The sequence below is a fragment of the Lagopus leucura genome, unplaced genomic scaffold, assembly GCF_019238085.1.
Source record: "Lagopus leucura isolate 7727_CA_CO unplaced genomic scaffold, USGS_WTPT01 Super-Scaffold_1, whole genome shotgun sequence".
Classification (NCBI taxonomy): domain Eukaryota; kingdom Metazoa; phylum Chordata; class Aves; order Galliformes; family Phasianidae; genus Lagopus; species Lagopus leucura.
The window spans coordinates 26028873-26047930 of NW_024962250.1; the positions used below are offsets into that span (position 1 = coordinate 26028873).

Consider the following 19058-nt stretch of genomic DNA (forward strand, 5'->3'; position numbering starts at 1 on the left):
TTTTTCAAACCAGCATCCAGCTGGTGGCTGCGTCCATTGACATTCTTTTGGAGTTTAGAAAGATAATGCATCTGGTTCAAAAATGGAAAAAAAATCTAGCTTGGATCACGTGCCAAAACGTAAACTAAGCCTTACTGAAAGTTTCTAGTTTGCTCCAATTATTCCTCCTCTTTTTAACCACCAGGGGAAGCCTTAATGAATACATACTCCATTACAAAGACACGTTCCTTTTCATCCCTTTCAAAGGCTCTTCTTATGTAACTACCTTTGTCTAATATTATGCTGTGGTCATAGCACTCTGGTGGCATTGCCATAGTTCTGTCTCTTCCTCTGTGTCTTGCCCTGGTAGTCTTATACAGGCTGAAATTTCCATGTGCGTAGCTTTCTGTTGCCATTCTTCAGTGCTGTCTTCCTGATTTGTTTTGGCAGAGCAAGCTTGAGTCTTTATGGCACAGTGAAATATTCTTCGATGCTATATAATTCAGACTGAATAAGGAGTCTGTATAAGGCACGTGTCTCAATATATATACGTATATAAAAACACTAACATTGTTAATTCAAGTCAAGCATCTTTTACATTTAATTTCTGTCTTCAAGTAATGCTTTGTTTTCATGTTCCCTTTCTTTGGTTTCAGTGGGGATCACTCCATTCTCCAGGTCTGAGTGCTGCTGGATGCAGTTGGTCAGGACTGTAGTGCTAGAAGAGTTCTCAGAATTACACATCTTCTCAGTCTCTTCTTCCTTTCTTTCTTCATCCAAGGAGTAGTTTCGGAAGGTCTCATAAATTTTACGCACATCCTCAGGGATGGTCTTTTTGATGTCTTTGTTTTTCCTTTTGGTCATCTTAGCAGATGATCCAAATTTGTTAATGATGTTGTCCTCAGATGCCCCTTGCCCATGCTTGTGGAGTTGATCGGACCCTTTAAGGCGTAGGTTGTTAGGCCTGTTGTTGATGCTTTCCTGAGATGAGGCCTTGAAGCGTCCTGTTTCCAAGGCAGTGAAGACTGAGCGCTTCTCTGGAGACAGCATATCTAAGGAATGGGCTCGCTGGTCCAAGCCCAGGCGTCGGCGCTCCATGCTCCGGATGGTGGCTGCCCTCTGAAGTTTGTCATGGATCTCCACGCTGAGCCGCCGCCGTGTCTCCCTGAACTCAGCTGTCACATTTGCTTTCCACTCAGCTGCATGGGCTTTTATTTCTCCAACCTTCACCACAAGAAAAGGAAAGAATAAAAACAAAACAAAAATAAAATGGAGTGACATTCATTTCTATTGAACAGTAGCACAAGAATGTTTTGTATCTGGCATAGAATTGGAGACAAGTTTCAACTCCAAAGCATACATCTGGGCCCAGTTTTCATCAGCACAGTGTTTATACTAAGACAGGCTTTAAAATTACCAACCAGTGACTAGTAAATGGCATACGCAGCACATCACTGGGCTGCCTGTTTCATATTTTGCTATCCTGCACATTTTATAGCTGTTTTACTTGGGGAGAGCTCTTCATGCTAATCCCTCCCTGGCTAAGAACAAAATTCCTAACTTATAATGTCAGCAGTAGATGGTTAGGAGAAGGCAGAATTATTCACATATAGTTACAGTAATACGCCTCAGAACATTATAGCACCCAATATAGCAGTACAGTAATGTACTTTCCCATACTGCTCATGGTCCAGTCCCACTGAACGTTCTGTTCCTTGCCACAAAGCAAATAATTTTGAGAGTATCTATTGGATGACTTCAAGTACTCCAAAATCCTTCTGATACATACAGTCTAGGGTAATTTATATTGGACAATTCTGGCTGACTCTAATGGAGGTGTACATTGCATAACTGTTCAAATACTAGCACCACATGCCATCAATAAGCGTGCTGATTCATGAAGAAATTTTCAAAACACATCAGTGTTCTGTGTGAGAACCATCAGCATGTCTTTAAATGTCTCACTGCTGTTCCATTTCACTGCTTTGCACCTGAGAGCACAATAATGACTAAGAGTAAAGCACTGACATGTATTAAACAAGTACTTCTTCGGAAAAGGGAGGGAAAAAAAGATAAATGATCAAGAAATATCTCTTTCAATACAGGCCTTTTCTAAAGTTCAGCTAAAGAAGAATAATTTCAGGAGTATGATGTCTGCAGCTGCCAAGGTAAAGGGTGCCATGGCCTGAACTCAGTTTCTCCATTCAGTAGTCCTCAGAGTATTATCTTTGGTTCCTCAAGCCAGATGAAATGGTCTCTACTTAGAACTGGATTAACTGTGGTAGCAGGTATCTCATATCCACCCTGAGAGCTCAGACTCCCACCTTTGGTTGCCACAGCCAAGCACTGCAGCTCTCTTGCTGCTCATCAGTCTGACAGCTCTTTGTGAATCCTTTTTTATTCATGAGGATACACTGAGTCTCAGGCGGCACAACTGCCTTCATAAATGATAAATAACTTTAACTCTGCCAAATTTTGGTTATTCTTGCTCTTTGGCTAACTCTGCCAGTTAGCTTTGCTGTGGAATACAGGAAGAGATTGCATTAAAATTTGAAATCATATCAACCCTCTGTCAACAGGCTTCAGGTTTGGAGGTATGATAATTACCTTTCAATACTCTTATTCTGAGCATTAGCAATATTATCTTTGGAACATGGAGGACATGATCAGAGTGAAATGAGCCACATTTTCCCTGATGTTGACAACTCAATGTCTTAAATTTTAATAATGCAGTACTCAATAAAGGACCTAAATCTAAACCTTTATTCAGAACCATATTCTTTGACATAGAGAATGTGGGAGAAGTCAGTATAGAGCATGAATTAAAAGCAAATTATTGTTTAATTAACAGAGCCAACTAATGTCTTAAAATCCACACACCTCTAATTTTAGAGAGAACACTTGAAATTTTTATCACAGTTTTGTAACTCGCTTCAGAGTGAAGGCAGGCCTCTCTTCTTCGTAAATGCAGACCTACTGGTGTGTTCTATGTATTTAGTAATACTGACAGAGGTGTAACAATCTAGCTTTGTTCAGTTGCTTTTTTCCACACTTTGTGAAGGAGATAAAGATCAGAGCTAAGAGAACACAAAAGGCTGCCAGTGGAGGCTATTGAGCACTAGTCAAGCAGGGGAGTATCCTTTTATAGACAAAAAGGAATCAGGCAATTAGAGCTCTCTTATAAAATGACAAATCACTGTGATATTAGTCATACCTCTTCTTTTGTCTTCTTGGACAGGACCCTTAACCAGTCTCCAATCATACTCAAAACAGCAGCAAAATAGGCAAGGCCAACAAGGATCCAGAACCACACTAAAGGTTTATACCACTCTCGGTAATGGATGTCAGCATTTCCTCCTGAAATAAGCATAAACTTGTCTTTAGGAAACATATGATGCCAAAATTGACTACAAAATTTCTGCAATTCTGAGAAATTTCTGAAAATATTTCTTAATTCTTGCCAACACCACTGTACTTCTAATAAAAGATAAGAGATCTGTCAGGTGGGAGGAACAGACTGTTTTTAATTTAAGACTAGGAAGTTACATACTGCTCTACTGCTATGTGATCTGTCAGAGCACCTAGTAAACCTCTTTCCTTATATTGCTGAGACAATTCAGAAGCAAGTCTCAAATTCCTGCTTTGATAACACATGCAACAGCACAAATACATTCTCAAGAAAAAATGTATTACAACTTGTCTTCCTTATTCTGAACTACCTGCAGCCTGGTAGTTTGGAGACTTCACAGTTCAACCTTCTCAAATGATATTTTCCAGATTCTTTGGCTTTAAATAAAAGATTCAGAGATTTCTGTGTAGGAGACAGAAAAGTAACTTTCTCTACCAAATCAGGATATCTGACAGGAAATCAAATCTATATCAGTTCTGATAATAAGGATATGCTGTCTGCTTGGATGTAAGTTATAGGGATGAATTCTCTGGCCAGCAACTCTAGAGGAGATATGAGTCAAATGAAGCAACAAATATCACAAACAGTTGAGGATGGAAGGGACCTCTGGAGGTCATCCAAGCCAACCACATTGCTCAATCAGTTTTTCCTACAGAAGATTGTCTTGGTTAGAAGGGAACCAGACACCAACTTTTATCTTCATATGGCACTGAAAAGCTTTTAGGATTTTCCTTCAGTAAAGTACTCCAACAATACAGGTCAGAGTTTCCACCTGAGCATTTTGCAATCATTTCAGATTTCAGTTCTATAAGCATTTTAATTTTATCCAGACTGAGCACAAGTGTGTGTAAAGCAGCTGAACATTCTCAAGAAAGCTCAGATATTTGAGTACTGGCAGGGACCCAAATATGTTTTTGATGCTGATCTCTCCTCATACACTATATGAATCACTCTCTTTTTCTAGTCTTTGAGAGTGTAAAACAATAGTAGATAGGGGCTGCTGTTGCTATGGTACAATGGGGCTATTCTAATCACACACGTCCCAGCAGAAGCTTGTTATGGAGCAGATTGTCTGGGTCTGTCTTACAGACTAATGAGCCAAGTGAGAAAATATGAGACCACTTTCTTCAGCCTATAAAATATTCTGGTTTGGTTTTGGTTTTTTTTTTTTCAGACTACAGCTATAATTGTATTTCCAGCAGTAGAACAAAAACTTTCCCAGTTTGCCAAGAATTGAGACATATTTTAGTGGAATAAATCAGTGTAGCTTCACTGATGCTGCTTTACCCAATACCGTATAACATTTTCTCTTTGATATTGAAGGGATAGAGATACGGGGATGAAAGTAACAGAAAATAAAAGTAACAGAAAATCTTTCTCAAAACCAGCAATGAAACCCAGATTTCCTGGTGATCACCTGCCTTAAGCTCTTATCATGAGATCATCTTTGAAGTTTTCTCATTCAGGGTTTCCATTTTTGAAAAATTCTGGTTAATAACCACCCAGCCATGGATTATATTGTCTTGATTATATTGAATATACAGCAATTTAAAATTTAGTACTCTGTTGATTTTTTACAAATATATTATTCAAAAAAACACTATCAATGTGTACATGCCTAAGAAAAATATTGTTAATTATACTGTGTTTTGATACCACAAAGCCAGAATACCAGTGAGGTTCTCTTCACACTTAAGTGGTTAAAGAGGACTGAGTTCATACAGTTACTTTCAAATCTGGATTTTTTTCATATCTGGGGCTTTGTTCAGTGCCAATTTTTCCTCAGTAGTTCATGTCTTCTATACCACTATGTCAGAAATAAAAGAGGGTCAGAGTGTTATCTACAAAAAGACTGTATTTGCTGTTTAGCAAAGAAAACTTTACATATTCTTGTTTCTGCCTTTGATCTTTTGCTCATTCATATTTCACTGATGTTTAGGAAATAACAAAACAGAAGCATTATATGTCTGTGCATCTTAATGCTATAATTAGTATCACTAATAATCCAATAATCACTAGTAATCCAATAGTGGCGAAAGAAAGCTCATTTATTTTAACCACTTTTTCTTAGCAGAATAATAGAGCAAAATAAATTCTCTCATCTCTGTAACCAACAATCCTTACTCTCTCTTTGGTAAGGATGGGTATTTATAGTTTTAGTTAGTACTGTATTCATCTGAGAGAATAACTTCCTAGCACTGAGCTGCACATGCTATTAGACCTTCCTTGATGTAACAGGGCAGCTGCAATGTCAAAATTCCTGCCAAGGCTAGAGAAGAAAATCCAGCTTCTGAAATGCTGCAGATTCTGCAAAAGAAGAATTTAGCAGCTCTCTACTGTGTCAGACCAGACATTTTCCAGCCTTATAGCTCAGCTCTACTTTGTAAAGCTTTGTCCATCCATCATTTTGGCTATATGCTTCAGCAGGCAGCCTCAGCTTGAGACCTAATGGACTAATACAAATTTTGAATTCAATAGGAAAGTCATTTGACTTGTGCATAATTCATTGCATGATAAGGGGTAATCAGGACTTCCCAGACTCCTGCTATCTACACTGCTGAAAGCTTGCACTCTGCAGATGGCAATGTATCTGACTCTTAAACCTGTCTGGAGTTCTCCATGTTATTGTACAATAACCCCAACAGAAATACCTGGCTTCATTTCTCTGGATATAATAAATTGTAAAAACCTTCCTCTCCTTACCAAAAAATAAATTCTAAGAGCCAAGGCCCTCATGCGTACAATCTAGGCTCAGTGCTGCTCACCTGCTACAAAGTCACCAAAACCAACAGTAGTCAGAGTGACAACCACAAAGTAGATGGACTCCAAGGCTGTCCACCCCTCGATGTGTTTGAAGATAACAGCGGGAATGGTCACAAAGACAATGCAGCCAGCCAGGATGAAGAGGATGGTAGAGATCACCCGGATCTTTGTTTGGCTCACTTGTTTTTTCTAGAGAATGGACAAAACAAAGGGAAAAAAAAAAGTATGTTATTGGAACTGTATAGTTTACATTATGAATGGCAGATGGATCACGCTGATATCATCTGTATTTCAATTTCTGTCATTTGTGAGCTTATTAAGTAGAACCCAACCCTTCCTCTCACTTGGTGAGAACCATCTCTGGAGAACAGTGAACTACTATGGTCTGGCCACAGAAAAACGGTGATTTCCCTTTTCCTAGATAGTCACTAATCTGTGACAAACATATCATGGTCCAGTACACTCCAGTTCGAGTTCAAAGTATAAAAGAAGGTGTGCATTCACACCACCCAAGATATAAGTCCACACAGCCTCACCAGCCCTGAGTGCTCAATGAGGAATACCAAGACTAAAATGAAAATAAACATTTTTTTTTCTCAAAGAAGAAGGGTGAAAAAAAGCTATTTTATTTACTAATAATTCATGCTTTGGGTTTTGCTACTTTATTTACAAATAGATCATGTAAAAGGCTAAGCTTTCTCTGGAATTCCAGCTTGCTTTCTCAATTATGAAGGTATAATATAGCTATTTTTGGATTTCAGGACTTCCCAGTTCACACCAAAAATACAGGCTTTATGTCAAATACCAAATAACCTGAAATAAAATTACCTACACAAAGCTCTTGAACAAATACTGAGCATGTTACTGGATGCTATAAACTGAATACAAATACAAGCAGTGTAAGTGCAGCATTTTACACTCCTAGATCATATAAACTCTCACTTCATTTAGCATAAACTTGGATTTTGTTTCCAGTAACTCTGATATAAGTCCAGATTAACACAACCAATTCTAACAGATTTATTCCAGATTTTCTGTGCCATACTTAAAGGAATTCAGAATTTAATAAAGTTTCATGAGAAAGATGAAATCTAGTTAAAAAACCAACTTATTATGGATTAATTAAAGTGACAGTATCAATTCTGTATCTGACCTGGAAAAGGACTGTGGAGTTCAGCATGAGTTATGTAATGCCAGTAATAGAAAAAAGAGTGGAAGAAATGATGTATAAATCTCTACCAGATATTCAGGACCACTTGTTCCTGAGCTATGAATTCAGTCAAAGGTGTGGGTTTGTATGCTTTTTTTTGTGGGTTTTTTTTTTATTTTTTTTATTTTTTTATTTTTTTAATGTAAAAATGGTAACATTGCTAATGAATGTGCATAAAGATCTGACTCATGGCTATTGTGCACCTTGGTCACTTGCACAAAAGCAGAGCAGATGAGGTTCTTTATATTCTTCTTATTCTTCCACTGGTACAAATGAATCAGAAAATTATGGTGAGTAAGGACAACGTTTTCAAAGATACTGAAAAGGGCAGAACAGCATGACTTAGAAACAGAATTACATACTGGAGAATAATGCATGAAATTCAGAATACAAGTGAAAAGGGGAACACTTTGTAATTAAGCATGCATTCTGAAGACATTCAAAGTGTAAATGCTATAGACCCAAAAAACGCTAAGGCACAGATGTTGTTATATTAATCCCATATCAAAAAAGGTTGGTTTGCATGTTTCTCCTATGGATGGATTTGGCCGTGCTATTTCCATACAAAGAACGTCATAGTGTACTGCACATTTTCTGAAGAATAAGGAAATGGCACTTCTACATTCCAGTTTTGGCACAGTTATATTACATTGGACTATATTAGCCTAAACACTGCAGTATTACACTGTAACAAGTCATTATTAAAATATAAGTATATATATACTACATAGATACAGTAAAGGGTGAAAAATCTGAAAATGTTCATGCCTCAGGTTTTGAATTACATAGTCTGAAAAATTAAGCTTGTACTTTCACAAGAAGAGAAAAAAAAACACATGGGTTCTGCAAAAGAAATTTTTTTCCCTCAGGACTGTTCATAGGAACAGACATCACTTGTTGATACCTTTGTTCTTCTTCAAGCCTTACATCTTAATCACTATGATATAGAATTGGTGGTTTTCCACTTGCTTGCTCTTCTGATGAACTTATGACTGCTTGTATTAACTAAACAGTGATCCAACTTTAAAATAAGGGAAACGAACAGTTCAGCTGAGTATGGCCTAAAATGTATTAGATTAGGGCACTCCATAGAAGTGGCACTCCTGCTTTGCTGTAGCTAAGCCAAGCAAAGGTCTCTCATATTGTCTAACCTTCAAGCTGTTATACAAAAGATGAAAATGACCTCCAGATCAGGGTTGAACCATATGCCAATCCTGCACAGTATAAATAGAAATTAAAGGTCAACCACTTTGTCCTAGTTCCTTAATTTCAGTTTCTCAACAACAGCTGCCACAAGCATAGATATAGATATTTAATTCCAGGTGCAGGGTTGCATGCCACACACCCACACTTTCCTCAAGAAACTGGTTTTGATTTTCCCATTCAGCATGCAGCTCTCATGAACCACAGCTTTACGAACCCACTTCTCCCCATGTACCAACACAGGGAATTTTGTCATCTGTGTGATTTTTGTGAATCTTACTCACAGAGCCAATCTGTTTAATATACAGCCTCATACTGAGCATCAAATGTGCCTTTCAAAATTTAATCCATATTGTGTAAGAAATGTCTAGGCTGTCGGTTCTCAGAAGGACTATGCTTTATCAAGACTGCTCCTAGCAAAATTTAAGAAATAGAACTAGTTTGTCAAACTAGCAATGACAATTCCTAACCAATAAGTTAGACATCATAAATACAATTAGCTATTCTTTCTTTTCATTATGTAAGATTATCATCACACGATCTAGAAAGACTTTCTGCCTCTACTTCCTCCTACCCAGCCTTGTCTTACGGATCTCCATAAAAGTACTCCAAATAGACTCTTCAAATACTGCAAGTTTTTGCAGTATTTTGGTATATCTGAAAAAAAGAAAATTAGAACTATCCTATGCTCTTATAGTATATGAATTTCTGAGAACCTTGTGGAAACAATTTTCTACCTGGCTTTACTAGAAAACAAGAATTTTATTTAGGATTCTGACAGAGAAAGAACATTCTACTTTAACAGTACACGCAATCTGGGGCCAAACACCAAAGAACAAATATCTGAGTATCTCCAGGCAGGCTAGCAGAACCTTTGAGCCCATTTTGGGACATAAATGCAGAATTATCTACAGTAGTCAAAATGGAACAGTAAGAGAGCTCTCTCTCTGTGAAAGGTAGTTCATGTCATAGTGGAGTCAGTTAAATGAAAACACTTGTAAAATAGATATTTTCTGCTTTTTTTTTTTTTTAATATTGTTTAATCAATACATTCTTTCCACATTGATGAAACACATATTTGTGAAACATTCATCAAGTGTAAATAAATCAGTGCCTGTTAATGAGAGAGGCTTCAATTTAAATCCAACTAGAGAAAATCTGGAAAAAAAAAAAAAATTTAAAGGAAAAATCTAAGGAAAGAGTGGAGTGTTGTTTTATGATATAACAACCCATAAAGATTCATCTCCATTTACTCATGAAGGTATTCATTTCACTCTTAAGGTAGGTAAGAGCTAAACAAGCAGCATCACAGAATCACGGAATATCCTGAGATATGAGCACTGAGTCCAGCTACTGAATCCACACAGAACAACCCAAAATCCAAACCCTATTTCTGAGCGTGCTGTCCAAAGCTCCCGATACTCTTCCAGCTTTTTGCCATGACCACTGCCCTGCGGAACCTGCTCCAGTGTCCAACAACCCTCTGGTGCAGAACTTTTTCATAACCCCTACCTGACTCTCCCCTGACACAGCTCCATGCTGTTCCCTTGAGTCCTGTCACTGTCAACAGAGAGATCAGTGCTGCTCCTCCACGCCCTGTGATGAGCTGCAAGGCTGCCATGAGGCCTCTCCTCCACTCTGGACTGAACAAACCAACAGGCATCAGCTGCTCCTCATACATCTTGCTCTCTAAATCATTCATCATCTTTGTGGCCCTCCTTTGGGCACTCTTTGAATAGTTTTATGTCTTTTTTATATTGTGGTGACAAAAACTGCTCACAGTGCTTCAGGTGATGCTGCAACAGCACAAAGTAGAGTCGGAGAAAGATTTGAATCATCTTGCTTGTATTAATTAAAGAAACTGGCAGCTTGCTTTAGTTTCAAGCATTCTCATGGAGAGACCCTTATCAATGAAAATTAGATCTTCTACATCTCCATCCACAACTGTTACTTTGCTTGCTTTTCCCTTTTTTTCTATTACATCCACTGTGATTTTACCAGTATAAGATCTATCCAATAATTCTAGAAGTTAAGAGAAAACTATTTTTTTTTCCCCTCAGGTCCTACACAATCTATGCTGATTAACAGGATTCTTCCATGGTTACTGTCTTTTTCAGGTAGATTAACTTATTTACAAATGTTCTGACCTGCTCAGTGTCAACAAAAGGACCAAACAAGGTTCTTATCTTCCCAGACTGAGACAACAAAGATGACAGATTCATTGAAAAAGGAGTAAATTATTTGCCAAGTACGAAACATTAAGCATGGGACTATAAGATACTATAGTCACGTTTCAGACTAGACAAAATGCTAAATATGTGGCAAATTACACTATATTTCAAATATGCTTGTTCCAAGACTTCGTAGTGTCACCTCTCATTGCATAGAAACTAGCCCAATATATCGTACTACTCAACTATAAAAATCACTGGAACATTTGCTGCCTTACAGTGAGCTCATATGTTACTTCTGTTTTCCAAAGATCTTATTTTCTGAATTCCTGACAAACATCCCCAGGACTTCAAAAAAATTGTTTACCTTTTTGGCTAGTTGAACAGTGCTGTATTTTTAGTGCTAGTATACTGCACCTTCACAGAACATGCAGTCCTTGTCTCTACACCAGGCACTGCATTTTGGAACATTCCTCCAAAGAAAACGTATTTTTTTAACATTTCTTTTGTCCCCTTTGCCTATTGCTAACTTTATGCCCTCTCCCATGCTGCTAAATATTCTTGGAACATATTCTCTCTACCTGCACACTAATTAAGCAGCTTGTCTTCTAAATCATTTCCTCCAGATCAAAATATTTTAACAAAAGGAAGGCAAATCTTTGTATTCAAAACATAAAACAGAATATCGCATATATCAGTTCTATCCTTTCTTCTGCCACAGAGGAAGGCCTAACTATGTCCATAGCAAAAACATTTTTGGCTAGCTAGTTCAGGTGCTGCCAATAGTCACAGGTTCACAGTGCTTGCCTTTTTGATCAGTTAAATATAAGCCAGCCCTGATCCATCACATGGCACACATCTTAGTAAGGTGCTCTGCCCGTCTCAACACAAAGATTGGAACAGCAACAGGCAGTCATGGGTCACGTTGAGTTTTTCATCAGCCAATACTCTCTAATCATTTTCTACAGGGCTACCCTCCATCAAACATGTTATAATCAATATACTCTTCCTCCTATTTTAATCACTAGGCTATAGAGCTTTGCAATTTTTTTATTTAACAAATGATGATGAGTGCATTTTTTCTATAACCTAATGGTTGTCCTCCTTTGCTTTGCTTCTTAGAGCAGAAAAGATTTCTTTCAAATGCCTAGGTTGAGTCTGGAAAAGAACTTGGGGGAATAAATTTTCTCTCTCTTGTTTTCCTATTTTCTCCATCAGGGGGAGGGAGCAAGCATCTGTGCAAGCAGCCAGGGCAAACTCAGAATATCAAAGCCTAGAAGTAGAATGCCATGCAACGTATCCAAAATATACATGTGACGTTTCAGACACTTCCATGAGTTAAGAATGGTGGTTTGAGCCATTCTACTAGACAAGCTTCTCCCTCATCTAATGAGCTCTCTTGGTGCCTCAGTGCTATTTCAATTCTTGTGCTTTACAAAGCACATTGCCATTGTATCAAAAGAAGATGCAAAATCCACCCCCTGTTTCTTAGGTATAGCAAGTACCATAGGAGAAATAGATATTAAAAGCTGTAAGCGCTCACATTTGTTACTAAGCTTGGTAGAGACAATCCTAAATACATACAGAACACAGGTCAGGATAAAGAAGGATTTATTTTTTACATAGCTGTTTTTTCCCATAAAACAACACTTCTGCAGGGTGTTTGTCTAGACCCAGATGGAATACGCAGCAAGCTTTTCACAGGGTAGCAGCTTTCTCAAATGTTATTTTTGTAAACTGTTAGGCATGGTTCTTGCTGCAGTCATAATGTAAGTACTGATATTGTGTTATGAAAATACAGAAACTGCTATGGAAATTTTCTAGGCTCAGTATATCTCTTTTCTATCTTCTTTCTCTCACAAGAAAACACAGTTAGGGATTTCTGATATGCATCAACTAATTTCATCAAGGTGCTCGTCATGCTACTGAGGAAACAAAAATAACAATAATAAGCTCAAACTTCTGTTCTGGCTGATCTGTATACAGGCCCCGGAAAAAATAAATGTGGAATAAGAAGGATCCATTCTGCATATACTATTCTCAGACACTGGAGCAGACAGAGGGCAACAGAGGCTCATGACACAGACTGAAAGAAATTCAAAAGATGCATTCAAAGGCCAGATTTGGAATATGCTGCTTCTTTCCTCCATACTTATGCTCCTTTTTGAACTACAGCTACATTCCCTGCTTCCAGAGAGTGCAGAATGAGTTAATAATGGTTGTTCTGCATCAGTTCCCTTTACCTGAAAGAATTTTAACTTGCTAGTTCTGGTAACCCTGATTTTGATAAGTGCTGAGTCAAATGCTTTCTTCTTTTTCATCCATGCAATTCTGCAATTCGGGGCAAAATTAAAATGCAGTTATTGTAGAGCAAAGAAAAATGCTATACTGCAGCAAGGTTAAATTTATTAGTATATGCTCAGAATCTAACTATGAAATGTATCAAGACAAACTCTTACTCTCAATGAGAGATCTAGTTATCTACAGCACGATGTGGCTGATTTCAAAGACTTAGCAAGAAACAGAAATTTTATATTAGTGTTAGAACTTTCTCCACTTTGTAGGGTGGAGATATTTTGTATTTCTTTTGTTAGCTCTGCTTGGGCTTTGATTTTTTGCTGTTATGTTTTCTGCTCTTCATACTACTGAGTATTCAGAATATTGTCTCCATGTTACAACTTTCTCCCTGCCTCTACCAGCTTTCTTCAACATTTTGCAGGAGCTGCCATTGCTATGTGCTTAGAGCTCATATTCAAAGTTAAAAGGAAAGCAGGAAACACTGTTGAAAGAAAAGAGCTGGCATAGAGAGAGGGATGCATCAAACACTTCGCTTCACGGCTCAAAACATTTCTTGTTGCCACAATGACGTGTATGTGTATAAGCTCTGGAAATATATGCATATGTAAAATGCATTGGAGCATTGTGATGAACAAATGTGATAGTTTGATAATCCTCAAAGGTGAAGACAGAATACGCAAAGCAATGTGTTTCATGGGAAAGATCTGCTTGCATCTAAATAGATTTACTTCCAGTGTTCTCCACTGAAATTAAAAGTTACATGACTAATACTAATTTCAGTAGGAGGCAGGCATGTGTAACCTTACCCTCCAGAATAGTGGGTTGGACTCGATGATCTCTGGAGATTCCTTCCAGTACCTACAGTTCTGTAATTCTGTGATAAAGAAGGATCATTTATCTACCTCCATTCCTTATGAAGAAATTTGGAATTCAGGCTCTGTTTAGAAGTGCAAAAGGTGGACAGGTCTAAAAGGTTTTACAGAGATATCGAGGTTTGTACCTAACTCTTCAGGAAAATATTAAACCTTAAACTGGAAACTAATTTGCAAGCGTTCGTTGACTTGCAGGATTAAAGAAAGATGTGCTCCACAGCCAGCTGAGGTAAGCTTTAGATTCTGAACTGATGTTTGACAGCAAAGGACTTGGGGTAAAAACAAACTTCCAAAAGGTTTGCTGCATTTGGGTTATTTTCCCTGAAGCAAATAAGCTGTAAGCATTTCTAACTGAATTAAATATCCAATTTGTAGAGATAAAATGCCAAAAACAGATATTCCATGACTAGGATCCACAGATTTTGTCATGAATTTTTTATTTCAAACATATCGTCTCAGCACTGTGTAGCAAGTATACTTTCCTGTAACTTAAATGCAGCAGAGTATTTGAATCAAATAGTGACAACGGTATATTAAAATTTGTACCGCAAGGCAGTGGTTGAACTTAAATAGAATTCATAGACAAATTTATCTCTGGTGAAGAGTCATTGCATGTAATGATGTCACAGCCTGCACCATTGCTCATTTAGTTCACCCACAGGGTTATCGCTTAGCTGTATCTTGTATTAAGCACTGTGGTGTGAGGACTACTAGAGCAGGTAATGACCAAAAATAAAAATAAAACTTCCTGTTCCATTTCCATAACCATAATTAAAGTACTGGCTGGAAGCAGAAAAGAAGATGTGGCCTGTACCTTCTCAAGGTATTTCAGAGACAGGTATTGTAAATTTACCACTGCTGCATTTCATCCTCTTCTTCAACGCTGTGTCGGTGGTCTTTTTGCCAGAGCTAGGCATATTACAGTAAAGTGCCCAGATGGCCCTGGGTCTGGTTTGCTTTACAGCCAAGAAAAGCAGTTAGAAGAACAACTGTTTTTAGGAAGAGCATTGAAGGAGTCCAAGCAGAAAGTAGCAGAAGGAAGAATATTTCTGTAAAGTACCCAAAGACTAACAGTCCTCTTAACGGCAGATAAGTTATTGATGAACTAGAGTCAGTGCACTCAGAGTTTTCCAAACTAGAGCACTTATCTAGAAAAAGAAGCCCTGGATTTCAGAAGGACTTCATGTATTTTAACTTTTAACAGTTGTCAGGCTATTTATTAAAAGGACCGAAACACATTTCCACACTGCGTTCTATTGTTTTCTGCTCAGTGAAATTCCTTTTCAAGAGGAAGGACTGAGGTGTACATCTATCAAAAGTAGCTCACAATCAATTCCATTGTGGTGGAAGACAGACTGTTTGAATTTTCATAGGCTGAAAAAGCCATTGTGCTGAGGTCTCATTTTCCTGAAGACAGCACATCAGTCTTAAATTTTTATAGACAAAAGATTCAGGAGAGTAACTCCTCAGCACCGACTGTTCTTAAAGATAGTTATTTTTGGTCTAAATAAAGTTCGATGAGGAAGATAAGCTAAAATAAATAGAAGCACAGCATTTGCTAAGTCTGGTGCATCTTGCTCACGATTCTAGCTGTTCTAAATTGTTCTTCCAAGCTGCTCTATCTGCCATGCTCTTTGCATACAGCCTATGGAGATGCTGCAATTCTGGATTCTTACAGTACCTGCATCCCTTAATTTCACTTCTATCATCACCCAATATACAAAAACATTTTCAGATCTCAAAGAGAGGAACTGAAAATGAAGGAAAGAACTCCCCAGTTTCATAAGGCACTACAGATGTATTGTTTCCAAACACTAATGTATGTCTAGTTTTTTATTATTATTATGTTTTCAAGTCCACTTTTAGATAAATACACTTCTTGAGAATTATGAAGGACAACTCATTACCAGCAGATCTTTTTTGCTAGCATCTCACCATGCATATATCCGTGAATTTAGTGATAACTGACTACAGAATTTTTATCTGCATCTAGGTTTTGGTTTAAATCATTCCTAAATTTCAGAATACTTGGGTTTGAAATGTATATTCAAGTGCTCACATAGTTGAAATAAAGCATACAGAAGTATATACATATATAAACCAATGCCATTTTAATGTACAAGTACCCCTTTCACATTGTTCATGAAACTGTAAATCTCAGCCTAACACTTCAGGAGTTACAGGCAGAAGAATAGGTAATGAGCTGGGATTTACATGCATTTGCCGTTTCCACTGCTCTTGTAAATCAGCACTGTACAACAAATCTTTTCATCTGTACAAGCTCTCACCAGACAGATTAATTTTTTCCTGAGCAAGTTATTTTGCTGCATCTGGAGCAAAACAGTAGCAGGTTCAAAGAACCAAGTTCCCAAGCAATGAGAGAGGCATAAAATTGCAAAAATCAAATGAAAACAGCTTCAAGTCAGTTAACACTGTGTAATGTTTCTCTCCAAGGTTAAATCACCTTTGGTCCTTCAGTAACAAGGTGATCTTGTGAATGACAATAGAATTTGCATCATCTCTTTCTCAAAGTCATTCTGCAGCTAGCTTAGCAACTTCATAAGAAATATTATTATAATTCTTGCAGTGAAAGGAAGCTCAACTGTAAGTCTACCACACACTTCCTACATTGCTGTACTAGATGCATACCTTGCAGTAGTAGTTTTCAGAGTCTTCACTCCTACATTTGTAATGTCTGCCTAGGATGGCTGCAAGGCCAGTCAGCTTAAGGCAAGACTCACGTACGACTCACCCACCTGAAAGAGCAAGGCCCTCTGTCTGTCTTGTGTATCAACATCCAGCAAGGTCAACACATTATAGGACTCTGTAACAGGGGCTGCTGATGTGAAGTGGTGAAGAAAGTAAAGTAGCCTTAGCACTCATTCCTTGCTGTGACCTTATTGGTTGCAGAATTATGATGAGGGAAGTCTATTCTGAGGAAATCGTGCAATTGCGCCTCCTTTCTACTTCCTGTCCATCACATATCTCATAGAAAATAATTGCAAGGAAGAACCTAACAGCAGTTCCAGGTTTAGAGAAGCAGGAAGATGAGTAGAGCAGAGACAGGTGGATAGATCAAAATACATCTGAAATTATGGGGGAAAATTTCCTCTGTGAACGGCTGTTTGATTCTACCTCCCCATTCTTCTAACAATATTTTAATGTCAGCTCCATTTAATTTCTGTCATCCTTAACTACTTCTTCCAACTTCTCAGCCTCACTTCTCTTTTAATTTCCAGTTGGCTTCTTCCCTCCAAAACTTTCTATCTCATACCAACTTGTCATTTGCTACAAATCACATTTCCTCTGCCTATGTATTTTCCTGTCCATTTAAAAATAATGTTTATAAATGACTGTTTCTACACAATCTTAATACAGAAGTCCTGTTCCTGCCTGGCTTCTATGGTCTCAATGTGGTAATAATGTATAATAGAATGTAATTAGATCCACTGTCTTTATTGCAACAATAAGAATTTCTTATTAAATTACAAAAGCAAAGGACTCCTTTCTGGTAGCAGAATTTTTATATTCATCAGACATTTCGTTTTGGTGGAAATGACCCAGGAAACTGTTAGACTAAATTCTGAACACCGGAATTTCAGCTCATAAGTCTTGAGTCATCTTGGAATAATACTATGTACATGCACCACTGATTTGAATTTCATACTTTCTCCTGACAGTTCTGTCCAGAGACAGAATACCAGCAGATGGCAGATTGATCATTGCTCTAGCTCATTCCTCTGTGAAAGCTCTTGAGTGTGATAAAAGTAAAATAGAATTAAAATATTAAAAACACAGCTTTTTAATCTTACAGAAAGTAACAGTAAATAACTCTATATTAAAAACAAAACAAAACCAAAACCCTAAGATAGGATATTTATAGTCTCAGTGAAGTTTTAGCAGCTACTGTAGTAACACACTGACGTTGGCTAGTAAGGAAATGAAATAGAACTTAAAAGAGATTTTGTTGATTTCTGGTATTATTTGATTAGATGTCATGAAGTAGAGATGAAACTTTTCCATCAGTTTGACATAACTTTATATGCTCAGAAATGAAGGTGTCAGATTTTATTAACAAAGTCAGAGTGCAAACTTTTCAACATCATATATTCACAACTGCGTATAGGCTCTTGCTAGGTAACATCATTAATTTTCCTATACATTTATCTATTAACTATATGTCAAATTTTGAATGCAATAAAAACAATTGCAAATCCTGAATGATTTCCTATTTTGCCTAAGCTGTGATCTGAATTTCAATTTCAGGCTTTGAGAACATTATCATCTAAAAGCTTAACATATCTGCTAAAAAAAGAACTAATGCTGGTATGGGTCTGCAAGATACGGAGTATAGAGTGATGGATGCCTTGCAGGGAGCAGATGGGGGTTCTGAGTTATGGCATTAACCCGGTAGAGAAGCAGAAAAGGAAATCTCTTACAGCTCCATTGGACCAGTTACTCTCCTCTACAAAGTTTCTTTCCCTTGAGTTGTTGCACTCATTTTTAGATAAGGAATTCATAAAGATAAATCCTGTCACTGGTACAATAACAAAAGAGAATAAAGCAGCCAAAAATCACTAAAAAGAATTTTATTCTCTAGGAGAAAGAATAGCTAGGATAGATCTAATCTACCCAGAAAGGCAAACAACAATGTTTAGGAAGGTAAACCTTTAGAATTTGCTTAAAGAAAGCTTCCCAGTGGCTCAGTGGGATTTCTACTTCTGCCCCACTCCCATCCCAACTTCCAACAACAACTGTTTTTCCCTGTATCTTTTTCCAGGTTCAGATAAAGCCCATCGCTGGTTTGTTTTTTGGGGGAAGGGGGGAAATGCATGTAATTTCCATAACACTTACAGGTCTTTCATATCTGGAGCACATCATTTCTCAAGAGATCAACAGGCAAACAAGTTCTTTAAGCTTAACACTGGAAAGACAGGCATCAGATGTACCTGTTCTGATAATTCTCATTCAGTGAATTATGGTTTGCTTACAGACACACTGTATTTCTACACAAAGTACTGTACTTTCTAGATGCACAAGCTTCAGTGGAGAAGTCTTGCCACCAACCATGTTTCTGACTGCTTACTTACATTGCTGTATGGTCATCAATGCCCTACCTGCTGTACTGCCTGGCTTGTCCTCAGCACTGCTGC

General features: G+C 37.6%; 1 protein-coding gene across 1 annotated transcript in view; it reads right to left on the minus strand.

Moving 5' to 3' along the window:
- Positions 1 to 579: 579 nt before the first annotated feature.
- Positions 580 to 19058, minus strand: part of KCNK10 (potassium two pore domain channel subfamily K member 10) — a 54935-nt gene continuing 36456 nt past the window's right edge. Inside the window, exons 5-7 of the mRNA XM_042868084.1 lie at positions 6154 to 6340; positions 3194 to 3336; positions 580 to 1203 (exon numbers count right to left, since the gene is read on the minus strand). Of these exons, the coding sequence (XP_042724018.1) occupies positions 580 to 1203; positions 3194 to 3336; positions 6154 to 6340 (954 nt within the window). The remainder of the gene's footprint in view (positions 1204 to 3193; positions 3337 to 6153; positions 6341 to 19058) is intronic.